This window comes from Protopterus annectens, chromosome 2.part1, assembly GCF_019279795.1.
Source record: "Protopterus annectens isolate FY-2018-M chromosome 2.part1, PAN1.0, whole genome shotgun sequence".
Classification (NCBI taxonomy): domain Eukaryota; kingdom Metazoa; phylum Chordata; order Ceratodontiformes; family Protopteridae; genus Protopterus; species Protopterus annectens.
The window spans coordinates 1,350,529,203-1,350,541,844 of NC_056729.1; the positions used below are offsets into that span (position 1 = coordinate 1,350,529,203).

The 12,642-nt window shown below is 39.6% G+C and overlaps 1 protein-coding gene across 2 annotated transcripts in view; it reads left to right on the forward strand.

Annotated features, from left to right (window-relative positions):
• Positions 1 to 12,642, forward strand: part of AFAP1 (actin filament associated protein 1) — a 1,391,048-nt gene that overhangs the window by 1,074,502 nt on the left and 303,904 nt on the right. For both annotated transcript variants that reach the window (XM_044062808.1, XM_044062809.1), the window contains exon 7: positions 8,966 to 9,064. In XM_044062808.1, coding sequence (XP_043918743.1) covers positions 8,966 to 9,064 — 99 coding nt within the window. The remainder of the gene's footprint in view (positions 1 to 8,965; positions 9,065 to 12,642) is intronic.

Sequence of the window (12,642 nt, forward strand, 5' to 3'; positions counted from 1 at the left end):
TTGTTGGTAAGCCAAGTTTCAGTCAGGTTGAAAGATGTTTGTGTCAGGTTGAACAAGTCAAAGGGGTTATCAGCAATGGAGTGGATTGTAGAGTCATCTGTATACTAAATGAGGTATGACTGAGGACAGGAATTGTGAAGTTGGTTAGTAAAGATGTGAAGTAGAAGGGGACCTAGAATTGAACCCTGTGGGATACCCATAGAGCAGAGAGCCATTTGTTGGTTTGCTGTCTGTCTGTGAGGTAGCTGTTAAACTAAGAGACTGTTGTTGAATAGAGGTTGAGTTGAGAAAGTCTGGAGAGGAGAAAGGAGTAAGAGACTGTGTTAAAAGCTTTGGAAAGATTTAAAAAGAGGTAGGTCACAAGTTTATTATGGTCTCCTGCTAGAGAGATGGAGATAGTTAAGGAAATAAGTGCAGTAATGGTGCTATGGTGGGGCAGAAGGCATGCTGGGTAGGGGTGATCAGGTTTTCTTTAGTGAGATAAGCCAATATTTGTTTATAAACACAGTGCTTGAGAATTTTAGAGAGGGGAGAAAGTATGCTAATAGGACGATAATTAGAGAGCTCTACAGAGTTTCCACCTTTATGTATAGGTATGATATGGAATTTTTTTCTAGAGACTAGGGAGAGTGGATTCACTGATAGAGTGATTAATGAGGATGGAGACAGGATATGCTATGGAGTTAGCAGCAGCCTTTAGGAGGAGAGATAGCAGATTATCAGCTCAAATGGTGCATGGTTTAAGTTTCAGAAGAAAATATTTGATGTAGCTGGTAGGAATAGGATTAAGTGAGAATGGGCATTTTTGTAGAGGAGGGGTGGTGGGAGGTATGGGGATAGTTGGGTAGGAAGTCTTCATAAGTTTGCTGATGACATCTATGAAGTATGAATTGAAAATGTATGCAGTTTTTTGTGGTATGTTATTGGGAAAGGGGTTGGGAGTTGATGGATTCCCTGCATGGATAATTTAACAGCATTCCAGAATTTTGGGGGGTTTCCTGGTTTTGTAGTACGTCATGTGAGGTTGAAGTTCTTTTTATCAATTTTAATGTGTTTTTTGGTCAGATTTCAGACTTCCCTGTATTGTTGCTAGTGTGTAATTAGTCTTAGTTCAGAGTTTTCAGGCAGAATCTCTGTTTAGGATCAGAGACCGAGTAGAGTTGGTCAGCCAAGGAGTACATCAACATTTGACTGACATTTCTGGGAGGGGCAAAGGAGTTCAGTGTGTTTAGAAAGATGGAGTTAAATTGAATAACAGCTTCATCAAGAGGTAGGAATCAAAGGAAGGACCAATCAATAGCAGAGAAACAATCATTGAGTATAACAGGGTTGAAGTTGTATAGCTTTCAGCATTCTTTAAATTTGTGAGGTCTAGAGAGGTGGGGGTAGAATCTTTGGACAGGAATAGGAGAGTGGTCACTGACTGATTCTGGTGGGGATTCAGGTTGGTGACAAAGGTCAGGAATGGAGAAAAGAATCCAATCTAGGATAGAACAAGTATTTGTGGGTTTGTGAAGAAAAGTGGGAGAAGAGATAAGTTGGGTGTAGGCATATACGTTTGTGCTGGAGGTGGGGGAGTTAGAGATGAAGGGAACCCAGTTAATACTAGCATCAACTAGTATTATAGATTCATTATGTATATTGTCAGACATCCAGTGAAGAATCTGTTCTAATAAGGGAATGTTCTCTCCAGCGGTTATGGAGATGGCGACTATAGTAAGGGATTTATGGTCATTGAGTTTGCAGTTAGCTATAGAGAGTTCAGCTGGGTGAAAAGAGGGGGAGGGTTTATTAGACGGGATAAGGTTAGGATGTGTGAATACATAATGGCAATGCCACCACCTTTTTTTATGTATGTGATCAAAGTGTAGAATGTTGTAACCAGTTATGTGGTTTGAGCCAAGTTTAAGAGAGGGCAACTATGTTGGGGGAGTATTGGGCCATCCAAGAGTGGAATTCAGTTATCTTGTTAAGAATGCTGTGGATGTTAATAGAGTAAAAGTACAGATGTTTGGGAGTAATGTTGGTTACCTTCAGAAGTGTTTTTGTAGTGCTGGTAGGTGTTGATGAGTTAAAGTGTGGGCTGGGGTTGGGGTGAATGTCACCAGAGGGTTCAAGGATGTTGCAAGGGTGGAGAAAGAAGGATATGATTGGGTAGGAAGAGAGACACAACAGGATATCAATGGCAGGGGAAAGGAGTATTTCCCAAATGTTCTGAATGAAGAAAATCCTATGGAAGCTGTAGTGCCCCAGACGTAACCTGCAATGAAAAAAGAGGAAAAGCCCACCCTAGAAGAAGTAAGAACAGCACTAAGGAAAATGAAGGCTCAGACAAGGTCACACTGGCATGATAAAGAAGTTGGGTGAATTAGGGGAAAATGGCTCCAGAGGTTACCCCTCATAATATGGAGAGAACTGCATGTTCCAGATGATTAGATACATTGGAGTATGGAGAGTAAGGCATATTCCAGATGACTGGATAATAAGCATACAAGTGCCAGTGTAAAAGTAGAAAGGAAGATTCACAACTGTGGGCAGTACAGAGGTATCAAATTCCTATCACACTGCATGAAACCCCTTGAGAGGGTGATTGATAAATGAATACTCGGAGTAGTTGAAAGTAAGATGGGAGGTGAGCAGTTTGCATTCAGATCAGGATGCAGCACAACTAACGTGGTATTTACAGTAAGAGAGATAATTAAGAAGAAGCCAGAGATGAGAAAAGAGTTAAACTGGTCACTCCTAGACTTGATGTAAGCATATGGCAAGGTCCCAAGAAAGCTGATTTGGGCAGCCCTGTGGTGGTTACAAGTCCCAGAAACATTATTAGAATCAGTGCAAGCTATGTACAAGGATACAATGACTAAGGCAAAAACAGTGGTCAGTCTTGAGGATGAGCTTCCAGTGACAATAAGTGTGCACTGAGGTTCAGCTCTGAGGCCACTGCTGTTCATACTGGTGATGGACTACATTAGCAAACAGGTCGGAGGGGATAGAGCAACAAACTTGTTGTATGCAGATGTTGTGGCATTAGAGGTATACTCAGAGCAAAAACTTCAACAAATGATAGGGGAATGGAATGCAAAACTGAAAGCATAGGTTCATAGGTGTTTACTAGGCTAATGACCACAAAGGCCTTTTTAAGCCTAGCCATATATCCCAAATCTCTGATAGGTTCAGATACCCTTGATAAGTGTAAGCATGGGCCTGGGTGATGAACCAGTTACAAGTTACCTGTGCCCGTTAGAGACATAGGGGCCAAAGCAGGGATGAATTTATGGTTTCCCATCCAATTGTCTTAAGTTGCACTTGAATTGAGTTAGGGAGGAACTCTGCTTCACATGGATGGGGAGCCTGTTCCATAGACAGGGTAGTCTCTGGGATACATACCTGTCTCCCCAGCAGGTCCTATTTATGTCACAGGCAAGGTTTAAGTCTTTAGAATGGGTAATTCTGGTGCTGTTTGTTTTGTGGATATGCAGGATGTCCATTAGAGTGGGGTCTGACAATGTCCTGTATGCCTGCCAGGCTTAGATCTCCCATCAAAAGCCTGTAGGAGACAGAATACATTTTACTTATGCCCTGTATTCTTTTTTATGAGGAACCTCTGTGGACATTCCAATTGTTGGATATGCCTAGTTAGGTACATACCAAAGGGGGCATTGTACTCAATGATAGGTCTGATGAATGCCAAATACAGTGGAACAATGACTTCCTTGGACTTAGATGCCATACCTTTGTTGTACAGCATAGAATGATTTCCTCACAACTGTAGACACATGATGAAAGGTTAGATTGCTGTCTATGTGTGTCCCTAGGTCCTTGACTGCTGGGTCAGCTCTAAGGGGTGTGTTGTCAACATGATAGTTACCATGGATGGATGACTTCCCAAAGAATACTGTTATGCATTTCTTGGCATTTAGTTTTAGTCCATGGCTCTGACACCAGTTGTTTGTCTGTGTCAACCCTTGCTGGAGAACATTTGTGTCAGTGTGAGATTCAATGACAGCTTCTAATTTGCAATCATTTGCATATTTAGTCAGCCAGAGACCACTGACATTGGCCTAACTTCCTGGGTCCTGTCATTGAGCCAGTTGACTATCCACCAGGTGGCATGTGGGTTTGTACCTAACCTGTTGAGTTTGTCAACAATGCCTGAGTGGGGTATTGTGTCAGATGCCTTGGCTGGGTCAAGGTAGGCAGTGTGAATGATGTTGCCCTCATCCATTGCTTTGGTGACCTTCTCAAAGAAGTCCACCAGGTTGAGTAGGCATGATCTGCCCTTGATAAAACCAAACTGGGATGGGTACAGTGTCCAGAGGTTTACTATATCTCTATTGATCTTCTATAATAATTCTTTCCATGGCTTTACATATAAGACTAGTGAGACTTATGGGTCTGTAGTTTCCAGGGTCTGTAGATGGCCGACCTTTGTGCAGAGAGATGACTGTTGCCTTTCTCCATTCATGAGGCATGAAGCCTATTTGGAGAGGCCCTGATAGGTCATGTTTCATGGTATTTAGAAGGTATCCTGGGATATTGGCTGGGCCCATTGATGCAGTGTTATTGGTCTTAGAGAGAGCATTAAGGATATGTTCCCTAGTGATAGTAGGGGGAGTTATATTTGATGATATTTCCTGAGGGAAAGTTGAGGGGGAGAGAGGGGTAAAGTTGGAGCTGAATTTATCAGCCAGGAGGTTTGCTATATCTTCTGACTCAGTATAGGTGGCTCCATTTACAATGAGCTCTGCACACAATTGTATTGCCTTTGAGGTTGCAGACATAGCTAAAGAATGCTTTGTGGTTTTCCTTGGCCTGGGAGGACAAGCTTACCTCAAATTTGGCTTTGGTAGACTTTATTTGTCCTCTCAGTTGCTTGTTTAGTGTGATGAGAGTGTTTTTATCCTATTGGGTGCTGCACCTCCTACATTCTGCCATGAGATTCTTCCTCCTGTTATACAGTGTGGGATGAAACTGAGTGCAGATAAGACAGATGTAATGGCAGCAAATGGGGGAAGTCAGAAGAAGCTGAGAATTGAAATAGAAGGGAAAACAGTGGAACGGATTAAGAGATTCAAGTATCTGGGAGAGATAGTTAAGAAGAATCATAGTTTGAAAGAGGAAGTTAAAGCTATAATCAGAGGGGCTACATCCAACTTGCACAGAGTGTCAGGGGTAGAGTATGACAGAAGAAAGCTAAAGAACTGAAAAGCAAGGTGCATAAGACAGTGGTGTAACCACTACTGCTGTGGGGTACAGAAACCTGGGCAGTAAAGGTAGAGTAGGTGAGGAAGCTAGAGGTGATGGAGGTAAAGTGCTTGAGATGGGTGGTAGGATGCACATTATGGGTCAGACAAAGAAATAAGGACATCAGTGTAGAAGTCAAAGTAGCTCCAATTTCAGAAAGGGTCAAAGAGAACAGATTATGGTAGTTTGAACACATGTGCAGAAACACATAAGTCAATGTGGTGAAGAAGATTTGGGACAGCCAAAAAGATGGCAAGCAGAAATAAGGACAGCATTGTGTGGAAGAAGAGCTGCAACACTCATGCAGGACAGTTGAAGAAGGTAGGAGAGTGGCACTGAATCAAGACAGATGGCAACAAATGACACTGTAGCCTGACCCCATGTAGAAAATGGGAAAAGGGGAGCTGATGATTATGATGACAATGATGATGATTATGATGACGATGATGATTATGATGACAATGATGATGATGATGATTATGACTCAACACAAATCATCCCTCAGAAGTACGTAACTCATTGAGTGCAGTGTTAGTTTCTTTGCTCATGCTCTATATCTAAACCTTTGTGACCCCTCTATTTCTTTTTTTAAGATGCCTTTGAGCTTTATATAGTTGTATAAGGTATTTTATCTTGTTAGATCAAAATTCTGCATTCCATCTGCACTCCATTGTGTACTTGGCTAGATCAGTACTGAAGACAACTGGTACAAAGATTCCTTTGAAAATGAAGAAGGAAAGACAATGGCTTTAATGACATAATAGTCTTAAGAAGGCCCTGCTTTTTCTGCTGAGGGTCCCTGGTGTGATCTGATATGTCATTGAGAAGTAGGTGGGAAACAGAATATGTTTTTCTACGTATGGTAGATAAACACTGGTCAGACTTTAAATTATCGGTGCAGCGGTTAGGGTTGCCACCTCACAGCAAGAGGTTCCCCGGTTCGATCCTCATCTGGGGTGCCTTCTGTGCGGAGTCTGCATGTCCTCCCTGTGGTCGCGTGGGTTTCCTCCGGGTTCTCCGGTTTCCTCCTACATCCCAAAGACATGCTCTAGGTGGAATGGACACACTAAATTGGCCCTAGGTGTGAGTGTGTGTATGTGTGTGCCTTCTGTGGAAGGTTGGGTGCCGAGCTGGCAACTCGACACCGTAAAACTTCACTGCCAATCATGAGCGGACGGTGATCCGCTGTGGCGACCCCTAACCGGGAAAAGCCAAAACAAGAAGAAGAAGCTTCTTCAATCATCATTGAGGGTATCAATGTTTATGATTTGGCCGTTTATTTTATAATCATAATTTGTGTCCTTGTTGCTAAGAATTAAATGGCTATATTTACTGATATGAAATTTGAAGTTCCATGTTTTATTCCTGAGAAAAATAGTGCAAAAATAAATGGGCCCAGTATAGAGCTCGGATAGACAGGTAATTATGTCCCATTACTTAATCATTGTTTTCCTGTTTGATTATTTATAGATTGCTATTCAATGCTTTCATGTTTCAATTATTCCCTTGTTTGGAATACTGATGAATGTCTTGGTAAGGTCAAAATAAGTAGTATGCACTCTCAGCTCTTCATTAAGAATTTCTGTTATCTCTTCAAAGGATGCTTCATTGGGCATTTCTGTTACCTCTTCAAAAGATGCTATGAGGTTTAAAAGGCAGGATTTCCTCTTAACAAACACACACTGTTTAATGCCTAACAAATGTGGTCCCTGTGTCATTCTGGATAAATGCTATTATCACTCTCTCTATTATTATTTCAGCATAGGTAAGGCTGATAGGTCTTAAATTTTATGGATCTTTTGGAGTCAACCTCATTCCCTTTACAAACTGATATGTCATTAAATGTGATTAATAGGCTTCAATAAGGTTTTCTTTGAGTCTGTGCATAAAGCCACCAACATTTTACCTTTACAATTTTTCTCTTTCACTTTTGTAATTTAGTTAAAGAATACTTCATCACTGCTTTTAGCCTTTAAGATTATGAGTTCATAGCAAGATGTGGAAGATTTGGAAATAAAAGCAAGTTTCTACATCTTTCTTACTGCACAGTTATTCTTTGACTCAGTAATTGTTAAAGTTAATTATATCCACTTTTTGTTGTATATCTTATCATTTTCTGATTCCACCAAAAGGCTTTTAATGAATTTACCTGTCTATCTGTGAATCACCAATATGCATTCATGAATACATAAATTGATAGTATCATTGAAATAATTGCTAGTATCCTGAGCACAATTAATAACCCTTCCAAAACATGTACATGCCAATGTCATGGTTACACAAGCACAGTAAAGGTAAACATCTGCCAAGACAAAGGGAATTATTGTCAACAAATACCTAGAAACTGCAACAGCACTGGTGTCCTATACAAAACTGGTTAGAAATCTCATCATCAGGGAGGGAGTCCCTCATGGAACCTTGAAGCAGGAGAACTGTAGCAAAGCCTTTATCTGCAAAACTGAGAATAGTGTCCTAGTCTATTTTCATAAGTTTATCACTTACTGCATTGTAGTTTCTTTAGCAAAATATAGGAAGGATGATTTAATTGTAATTAACTTTAGGTTTTGTCTTAATCGCATATGATATAGGTTTTTATCCAATGGTGGGGTGCAAAAATATGCTATGTTTGTCAGTATGATATCCATAGCTGGATCATGGTCAAATGGCACCCTAGGCAGGGTAATGGATTGCCCCCCCCCCCAGATCCACCTCCTCCCCACAGCAACCCCTATCCACGGCCATTCCAGTGTCCCAGTTACCATAAACACTGTTAAATGTGTCAGTGTGCATAATGTTTTCTTCTTTACTTTTGCAATGATTACAGATATTTGGATTTAATTTAAATCTTTTAGTTCAAATTTTATAGCACAAACACTGTTAGCCACTTGCTAAACAATCAATACAGTCTCACAATAAAAACAGACTTAGGATGAAGAGCAAACTTCTATGACTTTGAAACTCATATTCCTTGAAATGGCATTGAAACCTATTCAAAGAAAATGTATCCTGCCAATGATGGATTAAGTTTACCTTTAGGCTATTTTCAAACCATTTAATAAAATAATGAACTGTCCACGATAAATTCCACAGAAACAAGTTTAATAAAACACTGTAGTGCTTCAGCCTGAGCCTTCAAAGGAGAATACAAATTTGTGTTTGATACGAGTTTATATAATAAAACCAATTAATCAATTATACAATTAAATGAGAACACTCCATTAAATTAAAACCTTCCAATTACACTCAACGTTAATACCTCTAGGTTAAAGTACCAAATTTCAATATAAACAATGTTTCTTTATATACAAGCTTTCTCTTTTTATCCTCATCATATCCATTACTATGGACTTGCTCCAAAATAGCACTTTGCAAGCTCTCTGGCTTTCCATGATGGCATTCCTTAAAATGCATATCAATGTTTTCAAACCATTGTCTCCTTGCATACATCTTTAGTGCTCTTTGATTCGCCTTCCTGATTGTATTAAATTATATTCCTTGTATAATACAGGACCACTTGTTAGAATTGTGTTTTAAACTGGTAGTTTTGAACTTGTTTTCCAGTAAACAATGAAACAAAATGTAGTTTTTCTTGCTCCCATTTACATTTAGTTATCTTACTCCTGTTTAAACATTTGAAAGAGGTAACACCGGAGTGTGAATGATATGTTTTTAATTAAGAGACTAACTAAGCATACATCTGATTTTCCATTCTTCTCAGGTAATAAGAGATGTGTGCAACAGCAGCAACTGTAATGGAGCCATAGATTCCGATGGAGCATCTTCCAGTTCGCCCCTCTATAAAACAGAACTTGAAAAGGTAAAAACAATGAAAAAAGGCTACTAACAAAATGACTTTATGTACGGTACTGTACTGTATCTTTTCAGATTTACTTGTTACCACTGTCCAGCCATGCTCTATATCTGTAAAGATCACCTGGTACAGTAACATTTTTTAAATGTGTGCTTTAAACATTAAGCTACTTCTACTTTGTGCAGTAAGTCTGTCTTGTGAGTGGTAGAATGTCTTAGAAATGAATCACAACATTCATTAAAACAGACAACTAAATTATGTATTTTTGTTTGTATAGTATGGCATCCAGTTCCACTTTGTTTATCTGTTAACATTTGTAATCAACAACTTCCTCAAATGGGCAACACTGAGAGTATATGCATCATGTGATCCAGAAGTGACCAATGGGAAAATAATGTGCAGTAAGGAAGGGAGGTTGTGAGCATCAATGAGACAAATCTGCATCATTGTGTTACAATGTGTCCTTTATTCTTCTGTAGTGCTTGCTTGCCTAGAGTTGCAATTTTTTTTTTCTAGGAAAAAGACGGGTCTATATTAGCACACTGAAAACTGAACTGCGAGAATCCAGTTTGAGCGGCACAGAAAGTGCAAATATTTAAAATATTGCAAGAGTGAACAGTGATCGCCATAGGGAATTCTTCCCTTTACTTCAATGGAGTGCGATCTCGGAGTTGGTATATTTAAGTAGTGGAGGGTGTGGGGTGCAGGGGGGCTTGCCCCCTGCATAAAACAGCTAGTTACAGTTTTCGTCTGGTAGGATTTTTATTTTACAGTTTTGAAATTTGTGTTTTTTGCCCTTTCTGTATCGTTCAAACTGGATTTGCGCAATTCAGTTTTTGGTCTGCTAATGTAGACCCGAAAAAGACGTGCAAAATACTAACTAAAATATATTCCTAAGAGATTCAATGGCATATCACTGTTTTTCCATCAGTAACCACGCCTAGATGTCCCACCAGGTTCTAATGGTACAGTGTTTGAAAATGAAGGGGTAAGGGACAGGAAAGTGGTTTAAGCACAAAAGGAGCTTGGTCCTTTCTTTTATTATTCATCAGTCATACATATGGCAGATCTCAAAATACAACCTGTGCAAAGTACAGCTAAAACTTCACATTTCTTCATTAAAATAAATTTATGCTGTTGCAGCATTCATATATCTGCTGTTTTTGGGGTTAGGGTTTACAGTAGCTACAGAATGTACACTTGATAGCTTACTCCCCTCAACAAAACTATCAGTGCAAGGGATCTTTTTGTAAATGTATCACTGGGCACATCTCTTTTCAGATGTTGTCATTGTGAATGGCTGTTCAGAGTTACCATTTTGTTCTTACAATTAATATGGTGCACCAGATTGTGTGCATTCCTGAGAGTTAAGCTGTGTGTGTGTGTGAGTGTGTGTTTGTGTGTGTGTGTGTATATATATATTTGTGTGTGTGTGTGTGTGTGTGTATATATATATATATATATATATATATATATATATATATATATATATATATGTGTTTGTGTGTGTGTGTGTGTGTGTATATATATATATATATATATATATATATATATATATATATATACATTTTTTCATAATATACGTGAGTTGCATACTAGAACTACCTGTGCCTCAGTATTGCTATCAACTCAAAAACAAGCTGTTGTTTAATTTTTATTTCATTGTTTTATTTTATGTTATTTTATTTTGTTTGGGAAAAGTTTGATTCACACTTCCACTGAAATTCAACCCCCCCAAAAAAAAATTTCTTGTATGGTAGAACTTGGGATGTTCCAAGCATCTCCTTCTCTACCACTTTTAACATATTTCCACAAATGTCATACTCTGCAACACATAACCGGCCTCAGGCTGTTGCAGGGGTGCTTTTCCAATAATCTGTATATTGTAGGTAGACCAGGATGGGGGCACAGGGTGGTGTTTGGGGCACTGTGGAAACCTTTTGCCTAGGGCATCAGTTCACCAAATACAGGGTTGTTTTTCCAGTAATCTGTATGTTGCAGGTAGACAAAAATGGAGGCACAGGGTGGTGTTGGGGGCATTGTGGAGACCTTTTGCCTAGGGAACCAGTTGACCAAAGGCTGCTCCTGCTACAACACCTGGATGTTCGTCACTGATGTTTGCCAGAATGTTTAGTAAATACCTCAGGACTCTGAGAATGCACATTAGCATCCATGTAATATTCAATTGCTGTGCATATAAACTGAGTGGGAAGGATAAGACAAGCAAGCTGCTTTAGCCTCACTTTACAGTACCCCCTTGGACCACTCTAAACGTGTTTGCTTATCCTAACTGAAAGCTTACCTATATACCCCTGTCCCTAAGCCGAACCATACACATCACTTTACAAAAAACTCTTTACCTAACAGTACCACTACACAAGATGCTCAGTCACAATTCACATAAATTAGCACCCATGCACAACACAAAAACTCCCTCTCAACCCTAATGCCGAAATTGTCCACATACCAGAAAGTTTCAGCATTAACACACAGACACCAACTTACTGTAACTAAAATTACATAGCATTGTCATGCCTAATGGTCAACATTCCTATATTTGATGAACTTATCACTCAGCAAAGTGCTGCTGAAAAAAGAAAAACACATACACACAGCAATGCACTTTCTCAGCAAAGTCAGCATTCAACAAAGTGAACTGCAACCCAATCATCTGATATATTTTTGTCTTATTTTCTTCTGGCTTTTCCCAGTTAGGGGTCGCCACAGCAGATCATCCTGTTCGCTCATGATTGGCAGTGGAGTTTTACGGTGTTGAGTTGGTGCCCAACCTTCCATAAGAAGGCACACACACACACACACACACACACACACACACACACACACACATGCTTAGGGCCAATTTAGAGTGCCCAGTCTACCTGGGAGCACCCAGAGGAAACCATGTGACCACAGGGAGGACATGCAGACTCCGCACAGAAGGCACCCCAGGCGAGGATCGAACTGGAAAACCTCTTGCTGTGAGGTGGCAACGCTAACTGCTGTACCACAGTGGCCGCCCTATATTTTTGTCTTATATAAAAAAGTATTTTACATTTCAGCTAAATGTCTGATAAATGATATCTTATGCTTTGATTAATAAATGGGACATGTTACTTAGCACATAAAGGAGTGAAGTTTTAAAATGTTTCAAAACTTTTGAAATTTAATCTCTTTACTTTAAAGAAGGTTGTTTTTTTTAATGTATTAATCTGTAGTGTAATTCAAACAGTGGGTATGATAATCTTTTCCCCAGTGTAATTTCTTTCTTTTTTGATTGACATCTTCCATTGTTCTGGTATAAAAGTATGTATGTTTTAGAGACAGCAGGAAGGATTTTTCTCCTTGCTGTCTGCTGACTATCAGGCTTTGCTATGGCCCAGTACTCCTTCATGTCACGGGTGAGAGCCAAACTTATATGTCATCCTTCATGCAGCTATTTGGGCTTTCTCTTGGATGACCTTAATTTCACCTCTGGTGGCTGACAAAGGAGAATCATATGCTGTCCTTGTGGAGTGTGCCTGTTTCCTTACCCACACATGCACTTCCTGACTCCTTCCATTATCAGCTTGGATCATCACCACTGG